This window comes from Rhamphochromis sp. 'chilingali' (assembly GCF_963969265.1).
Source record: "Rhamphochromis sp. 'chilingali' genome assembly, chromosome: 5".
Classification (NCBI taxonomy): Eukaryota; Metazoa; Chordata; class Actinopteri; order Cichliformes; family Cichlidae; genus Rhamphochromis; species Rhamphochromis sp. 'chilingali'.
This window is the reverse complement of record NC_137932.1, coordinates 43,020,598-43,047,505: the sequence shown is the minus strand read 5'-3', so window position 1 is coordinate 43,047,505 and position 26,908 is coordinate 43,020,598. Positions and strand designations below refer to the sequence as shown.

The following is a 26,908-nucleotide window of genomic DNA, read 5'->3' as shown; positions in this document are numbered from 1 at the left end:
CCCTGCCCTCCTCTCTGCTCACACTGAGAGACTCCCCAGCTCTTTTAATTTGCCAGGAAGATCTTATTAAGAGCATATACCTCCTCCAGAGAGGTACTCTGGCATCTGCTTGATTAAAATGATGGATGGCGATGGGGATATGCTGTCTCAGAGAAATTGTAAGGCTCAGAGAGGCATTTTGTCTTTCCAGGCCTCTCAGGTCACCCTCTGATTGCCTCCTCCACACTGGTGAAATTTTGGCATCACTGAAGGCGCCAATGGCCTGAGGCTAATGTAGCGCCGCTCGAATGCCAAGAGTCTGCTCAGTGGTTGGTTGGGCACTAATAGCTGTCAAGTGTGACATCAGTTAACTGATCCCAAAGCTTTTCAATTGTTTTCAAGCAGCTTCGGGGTCAAGAAAGCAACAGTGCAATAAAATACATGCTCACAGTGCAACCAGAGGAACCGCAGAGCAATTCTGCTAGAACATCATTTAGGCAATATACTAGTTTATATTCATTTCATGGATATTCAGATGGATTTTTGTTAACATAATTTGTTATAGTAAGAAATGTGTCACGTTATACAGCAATGCTGAAAGCCACATGTCAGGAATCAGTGCTCATGTACTGTGAACCATAAGTTTCACTTGTCACATTCACAAGACAGTGCAGTCCAAAATATACTGAGCTGAAGCCAATCAAAGAACAATGCTACCTATGGCGCCAAGTAACAAAGCAATATATGACAGTGCATATAAACATTTATGCAATCATGTGGAAAAACTGACTGCATCCTATGACGGAGCATCTTGTCGAACCACCTGTAGCAGCAGTGACTTCATGCAATCATTTTGTGTATCAGTCTGTCGCATCATCGTGTTCAGTGCAGGTGTTGTTTAGTTCATTGAGATCTGTGGGCACTCGTTTATACACAGCTCACTTAAGCTCTGACCACAGCATTTGAACTTGGATACAACTTTTGTTTTTTCAATAGGAAGAGGGCCATGTGACACATCAGACTTATTGGTAATGTCACAAGAAAAACAATGGTGTGCTTGGTTTCAACGTAACTTTATTCTTTCATGAGTTATTTACAAGTTTCTGACCACTTATAAAATGTGTCCAATGTGCTGCCCATTGTGTTGGATTGTCAATGCAACCCTCTTCTCCCAGTCTTCACACACTGATAGCAACACCGCAGGAGAAATGCCAGCACAGGCATCCAGTATCCGTAGTTTCAGGTGCTGCACATCTCGTATCTGCACACCATAGACAATTGCCTTCAGATGACCCCAAAGATAAAAGTCTAAGGGGGTCAGATCGGAGACCTTGGGGGCCATTCAACTGGCCCACGACGACCAATCCACTTTCCAGGAAACTGATCATCTAGGAATGCTCGGACCTGGCGTGAACTGAGGGTCCTGTTCCAATTTCTGTTTTGCCTATTCTGCAAATTCTGTGGCCGATCTGGGTCATCCTCGTTGAGATGCTGCAGCAGCTGGAGTTTGTAAGGGTGCCATTTGTGAGTAGCTAATATCCACTGAAGCGATGTTCGACTAGTGCCACTCTCCAGTGACATGCGGCGAGTGCTACGCTGTGGGCTCTTGCTGAATGAAGCTAGGACAGCCACTGATGTTTCTTCATTACTGACAGTTTTCTTGCATCCACATTTTGGCAAATCCAACACTGAACCAGTTTCACGAAACTTAGCAAGCAGTTTGCTAACTGTAGCATGGGAGATGGGTGGTCTCGTAGGGGGTCTTGCATTGAAACCTGCTGCAATGACCCGGTTACTGCGTCCACCAGATATCAACACAATTTCGATCCGCTCCTCACGTGTTAACCTCTTCGACATGTCAATGACTGTGAACAAAGAGAAACTTGTAAATAACTCATGAAAGAATAAAGTTACGTTGAAACCAAGCACACCATTGTTTGTCTTGTGACATTACCAATAAGTTTGATGTGTCACATGGCCCTCTTCCTATTGAAGAAACAAAAGTTGTATCCAAGGTGGCCGACTTCTAAATGACCACCATGGTCACCGCCCATCTTGAGGAGTTTGCCCCTCACATATACTAATGTGCCACAAACAGGACTTTAATATCACCAACCATTCCCATGTTATTACGGTGTATCCACATAAATGGCCCACCCTGTAGAGTGTACAAAGGAAATCTGGGATGCAAAATAAAAAGGGATCTTTCTGCTTCCCAGCATGAGCATTGTTGTTTCATGTGCAAAGTATTCCCTGGCAGCCACAGTCACTGTGGGAAAGTCCTTTGTGAAAATGATCCCCGTGTGCCATGTCAGGTTGCTGAGAGACGGTCTGCCTGCTGCAGGGCTGCAGAGGTGCAGTACATGTTTGAAATAATCAGGAGAATTCTCCTAACCTGGCTGCTCCTGGCTTTCCACCACACTGAGGTCAGAATAAAGTTACTACATGATCTGGAGCCCACTGTCTATCAAAGCTGTCTACTTTTACACAACTTTCTTTTCATCAGCTGAGTAACTTTGCTACCTTTTTACCAAAAAGAACTAAACTGATGTCCACAGCTCCCATTTTATATGCCAATAAAGTCTAAACAATATTAGCAAATGGAAGTGTTGCATACTGCAAAAAACAAACCAACAGAATGAAGTGGGCCAAATGGCTTTTGTCTTATAAGAAGTATCAAAAATATCTTTACAAATACAATCTTACCTCAATTATGAACCTCTAAATAGTCAGTTCAATGTTGCTTTATGTCTGTGCAACCTGTAATCAACTTTGCAATCATTATCTTTCTTACTGAAACCTGATGCTAAAAATCTACCTTGCCTGCAGTGATTTCTTCTCCTCTTGGCAGATGTAAAATTGCTCATTGCTGTCGTCACCAAAGCTAAATTGAGATAGAGAGAGTTTTGTTGTGTCAAAGAGCTTTTGTCAATTGTACGACAACAACGTGAGGCCCATGTTGTCCGGTCAGCTGCTCAAGAATAGCTTATAGTTGTTAAGCTGCGGGATCAGCGCGCACAGCGATCTGTAACTACGAAAACACTTTTTGGTATTAAACTACAACACATGTCTGCAGACAGCCTTTAAATGAATAAGGTGCACCTGTTGGCATTTTATTGTTTTTATAAAAGCATTGAATGAGCAGCCAATAACACTACTGTATACTGTTACAAAAAACAGCTTAAAAAAACGGTAATATTCTGGGAGCTGGGGCGCCAAAATACGACCGTAAAATAACAGAAAATAACTTCCTCATGAAAATACGGTTATTTCCAGTAATGAAAATAGAGTTTGTTGCGCTAATTTTACATGGGATTCTGCCTTTTCCAAGTGCTTTTAGACATTAAATTAGGAACATTTTAACGTGATCAAACAATGAAATTACCTATAAACAAGGTGAATACGTAAATGTACAGAAATATACAGTTAAATAAAAATGGATTGCATGCCCTGGGACAGAGGCAAGGCTGCCATATCGCACCATCGGCCCCTCTGGCCATCACCTGTAGGTGAAGAGTCTTGACCACGGACACAAGGACCAAGAGTGTCCGAGGCGGGGCTCGAACCGGCAACCTTCTGATCACAAGGCGAACTGCCAACTCTTGAGCCACGATCGCCCTAAAGAGCAATGATAATAATACTTATGTGATGTAACACAAGCTTATAGGAATCATGTTATATACTTTTCCATAGCATTACATTTGAATTCAACAGTTCGATCTTTCAAATAACGGACAGATATTTGTGAAACCATGATACATTTGTGAATCTGTATCTAAATATGCATATGTACAGACAGATACATTTAATAATCATGAAAATTATGTTTTATTAAGTTACAGTGATTTAACGTTAATTTACATTTGAAATGTGAAATCAGTCTATTTACGTAACTTTAATGATGTTCTAGAAGAACAGAGCAAAACTGTAAAATGCAGTAAAATACTTTCATATTAGGATGTTTTCCTACAGTGCAGCCGCGACCTTGTGGTTGTTAGTTCACATTCATTGGCCGATGCTTAGCATCATGTTATTATGTGTCCCAACATCCAATGGCATGTCACATTGTTTTCATGGCCACACCCTCACCCCAGGTGCAGAGGCCTATTTCTTTGTTGTGAATACTTTGAGATTTGTATTAATTGCAAGTCCTACCTCTACATTTATTTTTTAAAATATATAATTAGCACAGCGTGCAATGTTTTATGTTTTTATTCCTATTAATTATATTTTCACTTGTTACCTCTGAATTATTGAATCAGACCTAGATGACATGAAATCAGCACAATTATAATTCAAATACTCCTTTAATTATTGATTATTCTCATTAATTTCCGATCATTTTATATATTTTTCCATAGTATTACATTTGAATTTAACAGATCATTCTCTCACATAACAGACAAATATTTGTGAAATTATGATACATTTCTGACTGTATTTTTACAATCTAAATATGCATATGTACAAAAAAATATTTAAAAAACAAGTAAATTGTGTTTTACTGTATTTACAGTGATGTTATGTTATTTTACCTTTGACATGTAAAATCACAGTCTACTTATGTAAATGTAATGATATTCTAGAAAGACAGTACAAAACTGTAAAATATACAGTAAGATACTTTGACATTACTATTCTTTGGAACAGTGTAGCTTTACTCCCAGCAGATAAACATTTGCTGACAAGAGTTTGAAGATGACTGTCTTATTAAAAATTCAAAAACTGTCTTTTTGTGATCTAAACATCTCAGATTTTTCTAGATATCTGTATAACATCCTGAAAGGAGGATGTCTTTTTAAAGGCCATTACTGAGCAGAACATGGATTGGTGAATTTGTAGTTTATTGCATTTCAAGACCTATTTTCTTACTCCAGCCCACCTGCTGAACTCAACCCCATCTCGCACCATCAGGTCTAATCAGGGTTTCCTCTGTGTTTATGGAGCTGTGGCTGCTGGGAGGTGTGGTTCACCTAAATACCTGGCCACAGCACAACACTGAGCTTGGTGTCTATTGGCTCTCATTAGCTGTGCCACTTTGCACCAATACAGTGGGCAGGGATGCACCCAGGCTGTAGCTTTTAACTGCCTCTAACAGTGTATTAACCATTAATTCAATTTAAAGACGGAATAAGAAGGTCTTCACCTTCCCATTGCACAGAATGACCATAATGCACCTGTGAATCACTGATTACCTGGCTGGCTGCTAACAATTTGTTTTCTAGCCTCTGTTGTGGGTCAAAATCTCCCACTGAACTGTTACCACCCCACCCGCTCCAGTTATTAAGTCAGCGCAGCCTACTCATCCCTGTTGTGTGACTTTATTAAGGTGAAATTAAGCCCACAACTAACTTTAAATACCACCGTTTAATAAGGCCCACTTTACAATTTTCAAATTCTGAACTAATAGCTTTAAAATTGCTTAATAACTCCTATATGTCTCATGCAGAAGGACGATAAAATGTGTATCCAGCCCCATCTGCTCCTCGTTACGTTACTTGCTAATCGGTGTTATTAGTCCGCAGCATATGGAAACTGCCTCACCAAATGGAGTACATACTGACTTTTCTAAGCAGGAAAATATCAGTGCAAACTGATTTGAAAGCTCACATATAGAGCAACACAAATCCATAGCAGGAAACTGATTGAAGTGTTAAATTCATTGAAGTGGAAAAATCAGTTTTGTGTGCAACTTGAACTGTCTCTGAGATGAACAGTGAAATGTTTCACTCCACTGCCAACCTCTCCTGCATCGCACCACATTCAGTATTTATTTGAACATGCTGGTATAACATTAGTGTGGCATCTTGATGCCTCAGTTTGAACTTGGCGTTAATTACCTGTGCAACTCTGCAGAGCTGCAGGCTAACTGTACAATACTGTACTGTACTAGCAATGAACTTTGTGGAATCACACAAGAACCTGAAGCAGGTTTATAGTTAGCCATGGGCAGGTGATCCCTGTATCATGTCACTCCAGTTCTACATTAATAATCTGCCATATCCTGTATGGACTTTTTAAAAACAGCCCCACTGTGTGTTCCTTGTTGTCAGTTGCATTAGACATCTCTGTCAGTTGCAGCACTATCATATTTTCCTTAAAGACACACAGCCTGGTGGACGATGGGCTCAATTGCTTGTTTTGAGTTTTATTGTATGCAACATGCTGCTTATTTTCTAAATCCAGAGTAAAATAGACCATGACGCTCTGCCCTAGGGTGCCTACTGCACTTCTGTTCACTCGGTTTCAAATCAGGTGAGATTGTTGTGGTTCAAACATTCAGTTCAAGGCTTTAAAAACAGGAAACAAATGAGGCTACATCCATCACTTAAATACAGTCTATGGTTAACGATGCTAATATCCCCCGTCATTGCTTTTTTGATTTTTCTGTGTGTTACATATAGACAACTACTGATTAGCGATAATATCTCCTGATGAGATCGAGGCTTGCTGATGATTTCCTGCCTTAGTTGTCAGAAAAGCTTTGGGACTCACCTTTTCATCTATTCACTTCACTGTTGACTCAGTTCGGTGTAAATTGAAAATACTGTTCACCTAATAATGATGCAGTTTTCCTTCTTGACAAAACCTCCATGGATTTCATTTAAGACACCTTTTAGGGCAAAGTATTTCCATTTGAGGGTGAAGAAAATCCACTTCCTCAGCTGAATGAAGTGAAAGCGAATTACTTTAACGTTCAGCTAAGAGCCTGAGCTCAGCTCAACATTAGAGGCTGTCAGAGGTGCAGGGTGTGAAGCTGTTAAGCTTAGCGAAGTGATGGACTGTCATATTAGGAAAACTGTTTCAGTGACTGACGCCCACCTCAATGTGATATTTTTTATAACGCTGGTATTTTGGCAATTTAAATAAAAAAAAATCATAGTTTTGTGTGATTATGGTTTTTCATGCATTTGTGTTTTTGTAAAGTGTTGGGTTACTCTTCTTCCTGCCAAAGAGCTGATGTAAAGAAGGAGCAAGCCAGAGTGATTGACAGCAGTGGTCAGATGACACATTTCTTTACAGTAGGCTGTATGTAAACAGTCTTTGACTGACAGCCAGTCAGCTGGAGCACAATGCAGTCTCCTCTTGTGTTTCAGTAATGCAATAACAATTCTATCCTATCCTATTCTAACAAACTTTAATAAAAAATATTTCTCTCTGAGTCACAGCAGATTGAGCTGTAGAGCTTAAAAACACAGTCATTTTCTCCTCTCAACTTTGTGCCTCTTTTACTGCACTCGCAGAGCACATGCATGAATATCAGGTGTCTTGGGAGGAGTGCAAAATCCATAACCAGCTTTGCTCTATTGTCATGGAAAATGTCAAAGATTCAGTTCTCTGTAGTCGTTAGCGGGAACAAAATAATCTGAGACAGGATGCTGTAGTGGTTACTCGGTTTCAGGCTGCATATTTCAGCTGTCTGATAAATAAATACAAAGCCTTTCCAAACTCTCTCAGCTTCCTGGGGAAACTGCGAATAACCTTCTACTGTTGTGTTCACATTAAATCTGTAGGAGAGTTGCCACTAATCGATGCAAATAGTGGCCGATATGCATCCGCTCGAGTTGAAAATATCTTAACCTCAGCAAAGAATTTACATGGTACTATGAGCTGGATTCTCCTGAGACCACCTTGTACCAGCCAGAAATGGAGGACAAGCTTATTGTCACCATTTGTGAGCAGCGGGAGCTGTTTGATTCTTTTAAATAGAGACTGGAGCAAAGGGCAGAGCTTTAAGAAAATAAAAGGCAGTGGGACTTCCTGGTAGGTTCTGAGAATCTGTTACTGTTGGATATTAAGGGAAGGTGCAAAAACATAAAAAAAAAGGGGGGAGGGAGCCCTGGGGGCTGTAGTTATGCTTATATCATAAAGTGTGTAGTAAACTGTGTAGTTAGCAGCGAATGCATTTATGAGTGTATTGCACAATAATTTAAGTAAAATACTATGAATACATAGACACTACAAGAAGTGTAGCAGATATTTTGGAAAGTCTGTTAGTGATCATGTTTATTATCATATTATTGTTCACTGAAAAATCCTTCATGAGGCACCAAAATTGAGAGGTCTACTTCAATGAACTGTCTGAAGTGAAGCCTAGCAGGTGACTGGCAGCCAGAACCCTAAAAATACATAACTGTAGTTCTTAATATAATCTGAAAAGTAAGTTATAAAGATTGTAAAGATGAAATTTCCTACAGTTTTGACTTGGACCAGATTGTAACCATGTCTTTTTCTACTGTAAAGCTGGACATTTACCATATTTTTTATACATAAGGCGCATTAAGCAAAACAAAACAGTCAGATAAGTCAAACTTTACTCAGCTCCTTCTTGCTTCCTTCTCTTCTGTACCATTGATTCATTAATGCTGAATCCTCTGGCAGCTGCTCTATTCCCATGTTGTTGCAGTATATTAATGACTAACCTCGTATCGTGGATGGATTATCTCAGTTGTTCTCCTGATTGAAGTTTGGTCCGTTTACAGCATCCTGCCATGCGATTGCATTTGTCTCTAACCATCAGGAACCCTCACGTTAACTTTTATCCAGTGGAAGAAAGTTAGCTTCATCCTCCAGCTTCACTGTTTATGCTAACATAGCTGTGTTTCTACCGATCACGTAGCACATCATTATATATCAGCTAGCCAAACTTCAGTAACCCTACAAACGTCACTGCTGTTTAGTTTTCTGTCTTCATTTATGTTGGAAGTGATAGCAGAGCTGTACGTTTGGATTTATTCAGAAATCTCTCAGTCAGAACATGCTATATCATGTTTAGGTGGAAGCTAGTGAGCTAACTTCCTGCTAACTTCTAACTCCGTTAAATGTAATAAATTATTTTTTCATGGATTCCTGGATGTTAAACTTAATTGTTACACCTGGTAAAGCAGCAACACTGATGATTTTATTAAAGATGAAAGAATTTAGGTTTTAACTCTCAGTGATGCTGCAGTGTTCGTTTGACTTTGGGACCTGAAAGTGACGGCGTTTAGGACCCAGATTACTCCGCAAGGCTCCTGAGTACAGCAGCCATAATGCTCAGACAATCCATCAAGCGGTGCGGCTTCGTAGCTTACAAAATTCGTACTAATACTGAACCTTATAGCCCGAAAAGACACGGTAACCATCTAGGATTGACTCACTTTGGAGCCAGCCCCAAGTGGCCACTAATGGAATTGCAGTTTTTGGTCCCTTTTGCATGGGCTCCATGTTTTGCTCCCCCCTGTTGCCAGCAGAAACCATGACAAATGCCTGGTCTCATTTGCTTTCTGTGTGGAGCAGAGAAGCTGTTTGTTGATGTTGAAAATCTTCCAGCAGCTTTGAGGCATCTTGGCTGTCACCTCTCTTTCGTTCCCTGGGGTTTTCATTTTATACGTGTCACCGCAGTATCTTTCCTTCCCTCCTCACAACTCATTCTAAGCTCTTTATTTTAGGCTGTCATGGCACAGTGAGCTCGTCAAAGTGTGAGCTAAAATGTTTGAAAAATCTGCATCATGGTCTTTTAGAGTGTGACACAGGGTCTTCTCAGGGTAGTAGGCTTGTCATGCTACAAGGGTTTCAAGCTCAATACTAAGGAAAATACTCACTACTTGTTATCATGTCAAAAATTAAAGGGACTTTTTTAAAAATAAAAACTAGAACAGTACAAACAATATCAGTGACAACCATATTTTAAGTTGATTGATGTAGTGCACAATACATCAATGTAACTTTCAGGTTTATATCAAATATTTAAGATTTTCTAAAGTACTGACAAAAAATAGACAAACATATTGTGGGTATATAGTTTCAATTAGATAATGTAGCAGTAAGTGAGTATAATGTATACTGCAGAGGCTCACAGCAGGAACGTGATGTAAACTGATTCAACTTTATACATTTGGTCATTTATAATCTTGCATTGACCTGAACTTTTAACTTTTGACTTGTGCTTTTATTTGAATCTCTTCTGTGTGACTTTGAATTGAATGAAAACATGTAGTGAAACTTGAGGATGTTATTGAGAAGTTATCTTGGATTGCTGATCACAGAAACCATCCGAACCTCTGTGGAGAACAGCCAAAATGTAAAATGTTATATGCTGACAGGCACCAAGGAAATTATGCTAATGTTAAATTAGATGTTAAATGTGTGCAGTGGTTTTTATTTGTGAACTAACTGAGGCAATCTAAATGACAAAGAAAAGATTTAAGTTTGTCTTAAGTGGCTGACAAATCGTAATGACCCTTCAGGCCTCGTATGTAGTGCCACCTCTCACTAGCTGCTCTGTACTTTGCTTCATGCTGAACTGTTGAAGAATAATGAAAAGAGCTGTACCAGAGTCGGTGCTTGTTAACCTGCTGTGTTGAAATGATTCCAGCTTTTTGCAGTTTCTATCGGCTCGCTGATGTAATTATCAGCTAAAGAAACTTCTTTTAGCTGGAGGTAATGTCTGTTTTGTATATTGTTTCATATCAATGTATATCAAAACTCTCCTGTTTGTAGAGCTTTGATGAATTTGTTCATGCTGTTTGCATATTTTTGTTACAACAAGAAGGTAATTGAAGTAATGGTTTCCTAATTGATTTGTGTATGTATACTGCTTCTTGCTATATGGAAGGATGGAGTATACATTGCTTGTTTCTTCCACTCAGCAACAGCAACTTCTATCAGCATGCCCTGCACTCTTGTGGGGTGAAAGATGTGCAATGCCTGATACTGAAATCAGAAAAAAATCCTTCAGGGTTTGATAGTTTTGTAGCTGAAGGTTCAAGCAAACTTCCAGAACCTTATTTTCTGTTATTTACCCATGAAATCGTTTTTATGTTGAAACATCTCTGCAATGCTGTTTTTAAGGAAAGATTACAGATTAGAAATCTAAATAATTGCGGTTTATTGTATGAGAAAAGCTCAAGTAGGTGTGTAAAACTGTCCTTCCTCGGAGGCACGGACAGAGGTGTGGAATGGGATTTTCAGCCTGTGATTTTATTACATTTGGTCTGTAATTTGGCAGGATTGTGATCTGACTGCATCGAGCGTGTCAGATTATGTGTGCTTGGTAGGAGCCTTTTTCCGTCACAATGCATTTTACCGGCAGTGAAATTGCATCGCCCTCGCTCTCGTTCACACAGATCCATGACGAGGAATTCTGTGGTAGGATTAGTCATGCAGTGGCCCCACCATACTTACATTAGAGCTGGATTTCACTGTGTTTGAATTTCACGGGGGGAAACCTTACAACCTGAAGGTTTGTGGAATGAGCAGAGAAAATCTGACAGAGCCAGGCTGAGACTCGTCTGTATCGTGTCCAGGAGTGCTGATGTGTGTTTGTCTGTCTTACAGAGGACCAGATACCACACGGCTTCCCCACCATAGACATGGGCCCCCAGCTGAAGGTTGTGGAAAGAACGCGTACGGCTACAATGCTGTGTGCAGCCAGCGGAAACCCCGATCCAGAGATCTACTGGTTCAAAGATTTCCTGCCTGTGGATATTAGTAGCAGCAATGGGCGCATTAAGCAGCTGCGATCAGGTAAAGCAATCATCTCAGTCGCTTCACACACAGATTTCTGTTAAGCAATGAGAGGCACAGGATTCTTCAGGCGTTAATCATTCATTTTTAATTAGTAGAAAACCTGTTGAAAAGGTGCAATCGTGAGAGTTTGAGGAGAATCCACATATCATAATAACACTGCACTGTCTGTGCAATACAATATTTATATGTATTGAATGAGAGTCCATTTATGTTTTCACCAACAAGAGGGATGTACTAAGGAGTGTCAGAGTTGTCAGTATCACGGCTCTCCCTTCATCTGGTTAGAGCATCGTACTAACTTGTATCGGCTATGCAGACGTGAAACGCACCAGATTTTTTTTGTACTCTTAAGTGCAACATATGAATTCATATGGAGTTAATAAAGTTACAGATAAATACAAATATGTTTACTCTGTGCTCTGTGCAGCTTCATATATATATAATCTTTAAAAAAATAAATAAAATAATGGATATTCCAGCCCTATTTTAAGTGACGCAGAGGGGAAAACTGCTTCTCAGGCCTTCTGCTGTGACGCTTCAATTGCAAGTATTGTCTCGAGTAGATGCAATCAGTTCCAGCAGCCCCGTCGGAGCTGGAACATGATGCAGACTTTGAGATACTGACATAGTCTCAGAGGAACAAGCCTGAAGAAGGCAACATTCAGTTGCTCCATTTTTACAGAGGAAGAGTGAAACTGAAGCAGCAGCGAAAGTTGATGAACGCTGCTGTAAAACCAGTTATCTCTAACTGGGGTTTTAGGTTTGGTTGAGCGAGTATAAGCAAAGAAAGTCTGGCTGAGTAGTGGACCTCTCCGAGCCTGGGACTTCTCTGAGCCATTTAACAATTCCTTCAGATATTAGCACCCAGGCCTGTCAGTGTCATACTGTTAGTGTTGAACACAGTTTCTGTTTTACTGGATATACAGTGGGGCAAAAAAGTATTTAGTCAGCCACCGATTGTGCAAGTTCCCCCACCTAAAATGATGACAGAGGTCAGTAATTTGCACCAGAGGTACACTTCAACTGTGAGAGACAGAATGTGAAAAAAAAAAATCCATGAATCCACATGGTAGGATTTGTAAAGAATTTATTGGTAAATCAGGGTGGAAAATAAGTATTTGGTCAATAACAAAAATACAACTCAATACTTTGTAACATAACCTTTGTTGGCAATAACAGAGGTCAAACGTTTACTATAGGTCTTTACCAGGTTTGCACACACAGTAGCTGGTATTTTGGCCCATTCCTCCATGCAGATCTTCTCGAGAGCAGTGATGTTTTGGGGCTGTCGCCGAGCAACACGGACTTTCAACTCCCGCCACAGATTTTCTATGGGGTTGAGGTCTGGAGACTGGCTAGGCCACTCCAGGACTTTCAAATGCTTCTTACGGAGCCACTCCTTTGTTGCCCGGGCGGTGTGTTTTGGATCATTGTCATGTTGGAAGACCCAGCCTCGTTTCATCTTCAAAGTTCTCACTGATGGAAGGAGGTTTTGGCTCAAAATCTCACGATACATGGCCCCATTCATTCTGTCCTTAACACGGATCAGTCGTCCTGTCCCCTTGGCAGAAAAACAGCCCCATAGCATGATGTTTCCACCCCCATGCTTCACAGTAGGTATGGTGTTCTTGGGATGCAACTCAGTATTCTTCTTCCTCCAAACACGACGAGTTGAGTTTATACCAAAAAGTTCTACTTTGGTTTCATCTGACCACATGACATTCTCCCAATCCTCTGCTGTATCATCCATGTGCTCTCTGGCAAACTTCAGACGGGCCTGGACATGCACTGGCTTCAGCAGCGGAACACGTCTGGCACTGCGGGATTTGATTCCCTGCCGTTGTAGTGTGTTACTGATGGTGACCTTTGTTACTTTGGTCCCAGCTCTCTGCAGGTCATTCACCAGGTCCCCCCGTGTGGTTCTGGGATCTTTGCTCACCGTTCTCATGATCATTTTGACCCCACGGGATGAGATCTTGCGTGGAGCCCCAGATCGAGGGAGATTATCAGTGGTCTTGTATGTCTTCCATTTTCTGATGATTGCTCCCACAGTTGATTTTTTCACACCAAGCTGCTTGCCTATTGTAGATTCACTCTTCCCAGTCTGGTGCAGGTCTACAATACTTTTCCTGGTGTCCTTCGAAAGCTCTTTGGTCTTGGCCATGGCGGAGTTTGGAGTCTGACTGTTTGAGGCTGTGGACAGGTGTCTTTTATACAGATGATGAGTTCAAACAGGTGCCATTCATACAGGTAACGAGTGGGGGACAGAAAAGCTTCTTACAGAAGACGTTACAGGTCTGTGAGAGCCAGAGATTTTCCTTGTTTGAGGTGACCAAATACTTATTTTCCACCCTGATTTACGAATAAATTCTTTACAAATCCTACCATGTGGATTCATGGATTTTTTTTTCACATTCTGTCTCTCACAGTTGAAGTGTACCTCTGGTGCAAATTACTGACCTCTGTCATCATTTTAAGTGGGGGAACTTGCACAATCGGTGGCTGACTAAATACTTTTTTGCCCCACTGTAATAAGTCTCTTAATGGGATTTGGTTTGTGTTTACATGCATTTATAGACTCGTGACCATAGCACAGACGACTGATCACAAAAATGACATAAAAAATAACAACACTTAAGGTGAAGTGGTAAGCAACAACTGAAGTTGCTAAGAGTAAAGTACACATTAAGCAAATGATGGAGGCTAATGTTTCCTACTTTGAACAGAACCTCATAGATTCAGTAATTACCTGAGCAGCACCTGTGCAGGATTATTGGCGTGCCAAGAGTGCTTAAGACCCCACAGACGGTGATGAATGTTAAAGCACAGGCAGCCCTGTAAAGCAGCTCTGTGAGGAGGCTGCCAGCATCCAAAGAAGCAGATAGTGCATCTCATTCCACCAATCCGGGCTGAGCGGCTCACAGCAGAGCTGGATGGCTGAGTAACCGAGCCCTGCGCAACCTATCAGCTGCCCTTTCTGCTCACTTTCCGAGAGAAAATAGAAATGTTTGAGTCTTGCCAAAACTCGTAAGCACCTACGCATCGTTGGATCGGCTCTTCAGGTTCAAACATCCCTCCCAGCTTTGCAGCAGTGCTAAAAAGCCGATTTTGCATCTCAGCGGGCCCGGGGCCCCTCTTGAGGCTGCTTGCATCTCAATACAGGCTGGAGACGAAAGGCTGAGAGACATGCTCTGGGACATCGCTGGCACTGAAGTTCACCCCCAGGATTTTCCCAAGTCACAGTCAGGGCCTCAGGGCATGCCATATATTATTAACTGAACAGCACGGCAATTTGTTTTAATTTGGTTCATAGAGCCCCACTGTCACATGGAGTCCCTCTGCAGTCGAGCACAGATGGCTTCCTTTATTGGAAAAATCAGAGTTATCCAGTGGCACGCCAGCAAAGTGAAACAGATAAAGTCAGCCCCTCAGAGTTATTCAGATTATTTGTTTCAGTAGCTTTCATTATAAAGAGGAGTGACTATATTAGTTCCTTTTAAATGCCTTTGATCCATTTAAAACTTTAATAGCTTCTTTCTTTTTCAATCTGAGGCCTTTGCTCTGTTTGAAGAAAAAAAACATAAAAATCTTCTGCATGGTTTTTTCCTGCCAATATTTCAATAAAAGATGTGAAACCAATGAGGGACAAAGTTTCAGGATGAGATCTGACTGTCCGGGGGGAACAATGAGACCCAGAGAAGAGGAGCGATGCGACAGCCCTGCAGTAAACGTGGGGTGCAACGTTCACCTCCGAGTCACCACAAACCTGCGACTCAGCTGAACACTGCTGCGAGTCACTGAAAACCTCTGAGACCACGTTTTGGAAATCAGAAAGAAATCAACTTTAATTTGTAGGTGAGACTTCACTAGCAAGGACCACAACCTTCCTACTTATTACTGATAATGTTGTTCTATAAATGAGAAGCAACACTCTCAGGGAGCGGCTGCTGCTTACGTAACACCTCAGTGGGGACTGAGCTTGATACAGGCAGGCGGGCTGGTTTATAGACGTCTTACAGGAAGGGTTTGAGGTGTGATCCTGCTCATGAAATCTGGAGATCCCACTTCAGTTATTTTTGCTGCCAGATGTTCTTAAACTGGTATTTCAGTCATGTAGAACTGAAGTTTAAAATGGTGAAGATACAGATTTGAAACCAAAAGAAATCCAAGCAAAGATTATCTGACTTTTTTTTCTTCGGATCGAGCTTACAGTACACAGAAAATCATTCTTCTGAATATTTCCAACTATTCCAGCCTCAGTCTGTGAGGTTCAACAAGAAGACAAATAAGATCAAACACCTGATAATCTTGTAATTCATCCAAATTCAGTGAAGACGCAATAATTCAGTGTGCAGTTGTTTGTTTTTGGTTAACCCCCAGAGACAGCAGTGACACCCCAAAGTGCCCACCTTTCTCAGAACCTTTCCCATCCCAGCGCCATCTTCTGTTCACACCAAACGTCCAATAAATTGTCCTTGTGGTGCAAAGAACAGAGAAGTTTTAAAGTGAGTGATTTCTGAAAACACTAAAGACTGTCCTCTTCAAAATCTTTCCAACAAGAGGTGAAACTTCATGTTGAGAGTGACAGTGAGCACTGTGCATAGCAGTAGGTGTTCTCCAGGGAGGGGAGAATTATTTTCTGTCTTCCACTGTGATTCCTTCAATTCTGTGACTTTGAGTAATTAGGCATCAACAAGACAGCACCACCTTAGTTTAAAGACCTATAAAGAGTAAGGATCATGTCAGTGCAGCTGGATGGAGCTGTGAACACAGCAACACAGTAGTATCTGCTTGTCTAGCCAGCCTCAGGAGCAAGATGTAGTCTGATTTGTCTCCAGATTTTATGACTCTGTAATCGCCTGATCTGAGTCAGCGACCACCTCAACAGATAAAAATGTTGTGTAGTCTGAAAGCAGCATCATTGCTCCGCATTGAAACCGATAGATAACATCAATGTCAGCCCCTCTAACAGCCAGTCAGATGATATGTTTTTGCTTCATTCTGCTTGGAAAAGGAAACTGAAACAAAGCTGGAGGTTTTTACTTTACACAGTTTCATACAAGGACTCTGATGTTCTCAGCTGATATATGAAGATACAACTGCACTCACTCTTGGTGGACTCTACTTCGGAAACAAAATAATCCTTCCAATCCAAACATTGTGAAAATATAATAAAACCGTATTATTTTTCACAATGCTGCCCTGAATCTGTCATAACAGACTTCCTGCTGCAGTGGGATCCATCCAGCTGTCAGGCAGCTGTGAGAGGGAAGTCATGGCAGGTCTCGGTAATGTCCAGCCCCGCTTTCTGGAAGCTGCTGATGTCTCCTTCATCAGCTCACGGGGCCACACAGCTTCCAGGGCTCCTCTTCACCACCTGTATCTGACACTTTGTTTTCCTGTCAAAGCGGCTTGGTTTATTATCCAGATCAGGAGAATCTGCATAGTAACCATCCCTCTCTCTCGTCCGTTTGTTGCATATGACCTAATATGCTCAAATGGTTCCTTTTACTTACACCAGTAAATTACAGAATGAACAGCAGCAGGCTGAACAATTAACATTATGTAAATAGGAATTTGAGTGTTGTGTTTGAATAACAACAAGCTGTAATTGTAACTGAACTCTCCTTAACAGCGTCTTAACCGGCTTCAAGGGGTGAAGATGAGGTTCATGTAGCTGTTGACCCGAAATTTCATTCACCTACAATAACAGTTTGCTTAACTGCAGCTTATTAAAATCAATTATCTCCATTAAAAGAGGAACTGTTGGCAGCTGTCTGCTTCATTTGCTCTCTGCAGGCCAGAATCTTTCATGTTATTATTTAGAATTAAAGATGGTTTTAACAAAGTGGAAAGTCCACTCTTTGCAGATTCATGTGTGCATTTCTCAAACAGTTTAGTGTGCTCGTAGCCTTCTTATATGTCTGTGATGCAATAACGATGTTGACTATCAGACAGCTCCAGAGGCTATTATACGTATAATCATAGGCTGTATATAAAAGATGGACACTGCAGTTTTGGTACCATCTTGGCTTTAGACACGAGTGATCATTTCTGCTGTTCTGAGAAAGTGACTTGCCGATTGAAACATAGCGTTTTGCAAACTTTTTCTTTTAAATACGAAAGAAGTGTTTAGTGAGGTCATGGATCTAATGAGCAGTAGGGTCATTTTGTGTTTGGCCACTAGAAAGAATACAGATTATGTACTGGTTTCATTTTACAGACTCAACTATTACACCACAGAGTGAAAGGAGCGCATCGTTTGTATTTAACCAGGAGGGTTTGTGTGCTTCTTAAAAATAGAAATACTTACTCTCTCCTGAAATAAAGAGGACTGATACAACCTGGTGAAACCAAAATAACTCAGAACTCTTCAGGGTTGAATTATAGCCAGAAAGTGGAATAATTAGTCATCGGCAACCAAACTTTAAGCGAGGAATTATTGATTGGACCTTCACATTAAAACTGCTGAAACTGGCCTAAGCAGTCATTAGAAGTGTAGAGCTGTTAGTTATCAAGCTTTATGTTATCAGACAGTGACACACTTATTTACAGCCATGCATTTGTGATAATTAATACATTTGTTTAAGTGTACGTTATTATCTTTTATTAGCTATTGTATGAAAATACTATCTAAACTGAGCTAAAGGGGAGACACTAAAGAAGAACAGGATGAAAACAGATTTGAGGATGAAACCACTGAGCCAATTTCTGCTTTTGGAAGGGAATTTTGGAAATCTCTAAAAGCAAGAAACAAATCTAATTTTATGAATAAATTGCTCCATGGATCAGCCTCTGAAAAAATTCCTCTGTTAAAACTTCCAGAAAACAGAAGGAAACAAAAGTGTTGATTGGCGACTTCAAGTGGGAGGAAAAAGGCACTTTGAGAATGGAAATGGACGGGCTGACCCCTGAAACCCTACAAGCCACATTCATCTTATATATTCACATATACACTTTAAGCACTGCCTCTTATCCATAGACACTTATTTTGGAATCACTAATTAACACAACAGGATGTCTTTGTACTGTGGTAGTTAGCCAGGATACCTGGAGGACACATATGCAGGTACAGGTAGAATATGCAAAAGCCATGCAGAGAAGCATCTGCTATCAGGTCATAGCGGCAAAATTCTAAAGTAAAATTTTCATTCACCTGTGAGGGAAGCAAAACTGTCTCAAAGTTAAAGGCAGAGAGGAAAGTACAAAAAATCTACATTTTCACCACTATGTCTCCCTTTAATTAACAACATTTCTTTATAAAAGAAGACGATCTTAATCTTTGTCTCTTGCCATTATATCTGCCTTGACTGTTTAAAACACAACATTTAATGTGTAGAAACTAATGTCAGAAGCATCCATACTGGGAGAAACAAACCTCAGATCATGAACGCTGCACAGACAAAACATTGATGAGCATTTAGATGACCCAAATAAAGTGACAAGTGCTACAAAAATACATCTGTAGTATGCTAATGCACTGTGCTAATTATGAAGCTAGTACAGTTCTCAGCCACTGAGGCAGCAACGTAAGAGCACATTTCAGGACGCATGACGGTTTCTGTGCATTGCATCAGAGGGAGAGCAGGCTGTGTTCTGCAGGAGAACATGAAAAAGCACCGCGAAGCAGGCCTGTTGTTGGTGAATGAGGGTCAAGTGTTTGACAGCTTGGTGCTTTCAGGGAAAAAGCAGGTGTGGGGTTTTATGATGAGTAGCTTTATGATCACAACAGGAAGCCAGCTCTGTGGCGCAAGTAGCCAGGTGTGCAACTCAAATAAGTACCGTGTTACAGTAAATAAGTAGATGCACAAATGACAGTCTGCCAGTCGGAGCTGTGTGAAGATGCATTACTGAAACTGTTTGTGCTTTCCAGATCTCGTGGGGAAAATAAATCACGTGTCTAGTGAAGAAAATGGTTTTCACTCAGAAAACATTTTCCACAGTTGTCATTTATGAAATTGGTTTTGGTTGAAAATAAACATTCAGTTTATTTCTCCCTCTGTGCCAACACTTGAACTTGTTCAGCGCTGAATAATATCAGAACTATTTACAGAGATGATGTTTTTTGAGTAGGGAGAGCCTAGCTTCCTCTTACCTGTTTGCTCTCCTGCCTTCTTGTCTTTCTGCTTCACTTCTGCTCTTTATACTAATGCTTATCTTTAATCTTATTTGCATTCAAATTACCTCACAGGTGGTACACCAATAAGAGGTAAGAATGCTGGCTACAGAAAAAATCTACTCATCCTCCCTTTCTCCTTCATCGCCTTCATCCTTCTCTCCACCTCGGTGTGTCCCCATTTCCAGCCCTCTGTCCTTTTGCCTGTTCCAACACTTTCTTTGCCTTCAGCACATAACCGTGCACAGGTGTGTATGGTCTTGAAAGAGGCGGGTAAAAAGTTTTCCAATTCAGAAAACCAGGGTAAATAATGCCTGTCTGCGGAGCTTCATGAGTACTTATTTTGGTTGAAGTCTCGCAGCTGAACAGTGTTGAGTTTGCAGGTTGTATAAAACAGAGTTGGACATTTTTTTTATCAAATGCAAAATAATGCCTTTTTGATATAATATGCAATCGTTTGTATTTTGCTGCTACTTACTATACACATGCAAGAAGGAAGAGTGCACCTTCAGAATGAGAATGCAGCACTGAAGACAAACTGCAGCTGCTTTCTATCAAACAGCTGTTTTACTCCATTTTCATGGTGTGGAAGGAAGGACAGCGGCGTGCAGAGGACTCACTAAAATCTAGACTCATATTTTAAAGAGTGCCTAACAATTATTATTTACCCTCCAAAATAAATGAAGAATTGGACGCGAAGTGTCTCAAAAGGAGCTGTTTAAAGTTCTGTGTCTCTTTTTCATTCTGTCAGCATGAAAGCACAACAATTTGTGTCAATCAGCATGAATTTTCTAATGATTTCTCCCCACTGGAGTGAGTCTGTGCTCACACTGATTACCAGGCTGGATCTCATCCAGGAGGTATTGTACTCAGATGCCCAAATCTTAGCGAGTCCTTTCGATGTGTAAGAGCAGTGCTGTACTCGGAGGTCTTCACCCTCTCTCTGACAAACAGAAAGACGCCGTTTTCTTCATCTGCTCTTCCTTCGGTGACTACCCACCGCTCATGGCCACAAATCAGGGTGGTAAAGCAGACCGAATGGTCAGTTGGTAGCATCGCTTTAACCATCTCTTTACCCCAGCCGACTGGTACAATCTTTGCAGTCATGCGGTGAATCTGCCTTGAAATGTAATAAATCAGATAAGCTTCAGATTGGATCGGCCCGTTCCTAGAACATTTCGCTCTTACATGGTTCCCACTCATACATGCTACATACGCAGTCATACACGGCTCGAGGTGTGAAGGTAAAGGAAGTTCTGGTAGAGAACAACATTCTGTTCAGGGCTTCAGACGTTTCTATGTGTGACAAGACACCCTCTCCTGCCACACCCGTCAGCCTTTTTGGTGCCAAGAGGCCAAAGCAAACATCCATCAGCTCAGGAGAGAGTGACGCACTTTCTCCTGAAATGCTGCTTCCTTCAGGAGGTGCAGAATGTCCAATGAGACAAACAGTCATCGCTAAAATGGAAATAGAGAATGATTCAATCTTCAGCAACGTGACGTATCGCTCCTCAGTCGCCTGGACACTCTTTGGGAGAAACTTTAGAAAGTAGAGCTTTTAATCAGTATTTTGACCCAAGGATTTCTGATGTGTACATGTACTGTGTGTGTGTGCGTGTGTGTGTGTGCGTGTGTGTGTGTGTGTGCGTGTGTGTGTGTGTGTGTGCGTGTGTGTGTGTGTGTGTGCGTGTGTGTGTGTGATGGAGAGAACGAGAGAGAGTGGGAGATTGTTTGAGGACATTCATCGCTGCACAGTGTCCTTGCATCCCAGATGAAGGTTGTTCCTCCTCCATCTCTGGGCTCACTGTCTGCACCAGATCCACCCGGGATGCTGCCACACACATGTTTTCTTTTCTTAAACCGGCTTCACACACCCATCCCATGTTGCATTTCAGGATTGTATTCTGAAATATGTACATTTTTATTTCTCATAGTTTTTACTGTGCGCTGCTACACTGCATGATGTATGTCACGGTCAGCACATAAAACCACATTATTACTAAACACATGTTGCTTCTTTCTCAAAGCTAACCTCAGCAATGACAGCTCATTTTACATGTTTCTAAATGCTATGAAATTGCAAAAGAAGCTTTTTGGTGTGATTGGATGTAGATCACCATGTCAGGTATGTATTGTGTGTTTATATAGCAGTGATCGGTGGAGGTTAGTTTAGTTACTGAAGGCTTTGAACAGTCGGGGGTTTCATGCATTAACATTTTAACATCTGAAAATGACAAGCTGTTGAATCCCTGGGACACTTTCAGCAATTAGGCCAAAGTCTTCTGTTTCACTTGTTTCTGTTCAACAATTTGAAAGTGTTTTGACTGACAGTCAGAATAAACAGCTCAGATTGCTTCTTGGGAATCCTGTAGTGCAGCAGTCAATTTTGAAATGGTGTTGCCAGAAAAACAGGAAATTACATTTCATGGCCGATTGTGTTTAGCAGCACATCGCCTATTTAGACTTTCAAACAAATGTCTTCAATTCCCATCCATTTGAACAAAAGCAGTTTCATTAAATGGAATCTGTTCTGTTCATTTCCAGGTCCAGGTTTGTATTGTAGAGCTCAGCTAATGTTGCTTTGCGTGATTCAGATCTCACAATATTCCTTTTTTGATCTTAAATTGGCCGCTCAGTTTATTCTCATTCAGAAAAAAAACGTTTTTGTTCCAAACTTGGATGTTTAACATCCAAGTTTGGAACAGCACATCTGTGACAGAAAATAAGGAACATCAGAACAGGCTCCCTTTAAAAAAGAATCACATTTACATGGTTGTGTCTCTACAAGACATTTTAGCTATACTGTTGACAGCGACAGCTGTGCCAGTGCATTTCTATCCCAGGGTGTCGAATGCTGCTTTTCTGTCTGATGTTGCAAAGATACACTGAAGGAGTTCTTGTCTTTCAAAGCCATCAAAGAAGAATGAGAGGTTCAAGAATAACAGTCATTTTCATAAATTTACAAAAACAACTTTACAAAACTTTACTAAAAAACGTTTCTTGTACTTAGAACTACTTTCCCCCAACATACCCCTCATATGGGGGGACTACAGTTTGTTTGTTACATGTTCATGTTTTGCTTTGCTGACATGGAAAACTGTAGATTTTAAAGTATCTATTTTTAATGAATTTATCTGATAAATAATGTGGTTTGCTTTTGTGGTTAATTGTGCAGATAGAACATCCAATATTCATCTTCAGTAAAATGTAGCCTGCAGAAACCAAGAGGTTATCTTATGGTTTAAATATGAAGCCCTGCAAAGACTTCATACAAGTTGGGAGTGAAAGACGTGTTGTCATAAACCTGATGTGTCGCAGAACGGCTACCATAGCTGTGCATATCTTGACAAATGTCAGTATTTGAAACCCTGGAATGAGAAAATGCTGGAAAGCCTGAGTCAGCACAATAACAGCTAATTGTTAAAGTTGTCATAAATAATAAGATCAAATGATACGACTTGAAGAAAACTTGTTAGTTAGTTGTATAGATTTGGATTCAGATTTCTGCTCAGCCAAGTTAAGGGGAGCTTTCCGTTTGGACGATCAGGCTAACAGTGTGTCTGTGTGTCTCCACGTGTGTGTGGTGCAGATCTTAACTGTGACATTTTAACCTCCCTCCCCAGGAGCGCTTCAGATTGAAAACAGCGAGGAGTCGGACCAGGGCAAATATGAGTGTGTGGCTGTCAACAGCGCCGGGACTCGTTATTCGGCTCCAGCTAACCTTTATGTTCGAGGTAAGCTCCCTCTTGACCTCGGCCGCCCCCCTCCCTGCTGCCGTTCGGGTCACCGCCTGCAGCAGAAACGGTGCTCTCTCGTCACCTCCAGCTCTGCCTCCTGAATGCTAACAGGAAAACTGCCTCTCCGGATGTGACTGCAGCGAAAATCACACCTCCAGCCTCACACTGTCATTTCCTGATCTTTCTGCCTCTCTGTCTCGTCTCTGTCTCCTGGGTGCTGATTTATGTATTTTGCTCCTCTGCTCTGTTGTTACTTTGCTTGACCTGCCTAACCTCACAGTGACCTGGGGGGATGTTTTGACTCGTCAGGGGTGAAAGAGAGTTTGGCTGCGGTTCTGCCTTTTAGTTTTGGGGCAGTGGAGGTTTTACGTGTGGGGTCTTGCCTCCAAAGGGAAGCTGACACCTTCACGTCGCAAATGGGGAAAAAGTGGAGAGGAAATCCCCTCCATGCAGTTGGCTGGATGTAAAGCAGCAAAGCCAGCAGGGTGAAAGGAAGCCTCAGGCTTTCTCTCAAGTCTCGTCAACAAACAACCCAATTAGCCTCAGCCAGTATCAGGTTCTCAAAGGCAATTTTCAAAGCATGCTGTTGATTCATTTCTCCTTTTAATCTCGTTTTTGTTTGACAGCTCTCTTTGATGCAGTCGGACTTAAAATCATTTGAAAGCTTCTGCATAATAAATACAGCTGTTACCAAATCTTTAGTGCTGTTTAACTGGAGCTGTTGTATCGTGTTTTCGATCATGTCGAGCATTGCTTCTTAAACCGTTGCCCCACAATCTATTTTCCCCCAGTGTGTCAAACAAAGACAGGCAGAGATGTTTGATTTTTCCCTCACACGTTCATCTCTGATCACACAGCTAATGTGTGAAATTCGTTCTTTGATTCATTCCACCTGCACAAGAAGGGAGGAGATACCTGCAATGACCCTGTGTCCTGCCAACAAGCCTACATGCCACTGGAGTCAGTGGGTAAGATTCGGGCCCAGTTTCAGCACTTAAATTACCGCATCCAGCACAGAACTACAAACAGGAGCTTGGATTTTAGCTGCTTGTTACGTCTGGCATTATTAGCCATTTCTGGATCTACATGCTCCTTTAATTTCAAACAAGCATCAGGGTACCACTGAGAGTTAAAAACAGTCCAAATTCTTCCAGTGCTGTTCTCCAAGGTGGTAAAAGAACATTCTTCCATGGAAAAGAGGATTAGAAGGTAGCAGAAAGGTAGCTCGCTAGCTGACACCCAAACATGACATGCTCTGTTCTGATGGTAGAATAATGCCCGATTTCAAGCATTAAGTTGCAGCGTTCAGCTCAAGAAACATGCAAATGACAGACTTTAGAGGCAGCAGCTTTGATTTTATGCACCTGTTGTCTGACGTCATGACCCAGTTCACACAACTCAATGAAATACCAGCAATGTTAGTGAAGCTGACAGTACAGACAGGTCCTTCTCAGTCTGAGAACAAGGACTCTGTTTATACAGTGAGGTCATACTGTGGAGATGTTTTCTATATTCAACATAAGCAGGAAGAATTCTCACAGGGAGCAATGAGATCCCACGGCACAGATCTGCTGCAGAAACCCTGAAACTTTAGTCGTTTAACGACTTCTTGCAGGTTAGTTCAGGCCAAAGTGGTTCAACAAGTCCATAGCAGGACAAAGCAACATGTAATGAGATCAAACAAGTACAGATAAACAGATTCAAATTGTTTTTAAAGGAGCAAAGACGGGTTTTGAGTTTCAAGTTCTCAACATTTCCGGCTGTTCTCAGTTCCTCCACTCCGACTGCTCCAGCAGCTCGGGGCATAAAAGCTAAAAGCTGCCCCCCCATGTGTCCTTTACTTTGGAAAAACTAGCAGATTTGTGCTGGAGGACCTGAGGGTCTTTGCTAGTTCATACACTGTCAGCATGTCAGACATATATAGTGGAGCAAGACAATGAAGTGCTTTAAAAACAAGTAAAAGAAATGCAGTCAATAAGGTCACTGACAGAAGGCCACTGCAGGGACTTCAGAGCTGCTGTAATATGTTTTCTCTCCTTCTGGCCCTCGTAGGCACTCGGCTGTAGGATTCTGGATTAGTTGGAGATGATTTATAACAATTTCAGGTAGACTAGATAGAAAGGTTTTGCAGTAGTCAAGCTTGTTGAGTAATTAGTGACAAAGTATTGACATTTAAGAGAAAAAAAAACAGATTTTCTGCCCTTTCATGTTAAGATAACTCCTGTATACGCCACACTGAGCTTGCTTGGATATTATAAAGTGAACACATCATAGCAGGTGTAGGATGCTGAAGGTCATAGTCCAACAGGAAAACAATAAGGGTGCAGATGTTGCAGAAAAAGATGGAAATCAACTCCCTGCCAAAATGTTATTTTTACTATGTGGATATACTAATAGAGCAGACTCTGGTCATTTAATGGATGAATTCAAGTTGTAAAGTTGTGTCCTGTGTTCAATCAAAATCAGTAGCAGCTGGTTTTCGTGGGATTTCTGCATGTAAACATTTCTACTTTGATACAAAAGTTTACCAAGGAAATATCCCGCGAGCCAGGACGGATCCTTTCTTCTGTGTTGATCATAGCCGATTCTGACTGTATCTGAAGTCCAACAGAAACCGAGGCTCATCAGATCAGCAACACTTCCAGCCTCTGTTGTTCAGTCTGGTGAGGCTGAGTCCTGCAGGCTTCCTGACAGGAGTTGCACCTGGTGTCATCTTCTGCAGTTTCACTTTCTTTGGCAGGAAACGTTTCGAGGGAAAACCTTTTTTAAAATGTATTGTGAGGTTTAGGTTAAGTATGTGGTGCTTTTCCAGTATTCTTCAATGAAACTGCAGAGCGAAAACAGCAGGAGTGACGATCCTGATGCAGCGTTAATGAAAATGGTACAGAAACAATACTAACACGGGAAAACAAAGCAACGCAAAAATGGGCAAAAGACGTGATAGAGCATGTGACTGTAAGTTTAAAAGCACATTCATTCATTTTGAAATACACTTGAACTTATAGCCAAATTTGCCCCATTGTGTGTGTGTGTGTGTGTGTGTGTGTGTGTGTGTGTGTGTGTGTGTGTGTGTGTGTGTGTGTGTGTGTGTGTGTGTGTGTGTGTGCCTTTCTTGAAAGTACATATGTGTGAACAGATGTACATTTTTTATCTACTTAACATGGCATGTGCATCATTTTCCAAATAACAGATCGTAGCACAGCACTCAGAATAACATAAAAAACTTGCCTTTGGGAACTAAAGAGAACTGTCAGTTAACCATCTCGGTCGTGAAGAAAGTTCAGGCATAGTTTTGAGGACACTTTGTTTGTTTCCACATAAATGTACATATTTGATGTCATTTTACAAGACGCATCCTCCACTGAGCCACCAACAGGAACCGCAGCCAACAAAGTGAGAACATAAAGCATGTGACTTGTTCTGTTTCTGCTTCTCTTTTCAAGGTTCCTGCCTGTGTTGATTTAACCTGTAACCTCTCTAGGTGTGCCAGTATTTGCGTTTCCATTTTCATCTCACACTGTGGCTTCTGAGCAATCACTGCAACATATGTCACAGATATGTTGCC

At 41.2% G+C, this 26,908-nt stretch overlaps 1 protein-coding gene across 10 annotated transcripts in view; it reads left to right on the top strand.

Annotated features, from left to right (window-relative positions):
* ptprfa (protein tyrosine phosphatase receptor type Fa) overlaps window positions 1–26,908 on the top strand; it is a 348,653-nt gene that overhangs the window by 184,439 nt on the left and 137,306 nt on the right. For all 10 annotated transcript variants that reach the window (XM_080882891.1, XM_080882887.1, XM_080882895.1 and 7 more), the window contains 2 exons: window positions 11,299–11,487; window positions 23,230–23,340. In XM_080882891.1, the coding sequence (XP_080739017.1) occupies window positions 11,299–11,487; window positions 23,230–23,340 (300 nt within the window). The remainder of the gene's footprint in view (window positions 1–11,298; window positions 11,488–23,229; window positions 23,341–26,908) is intronic.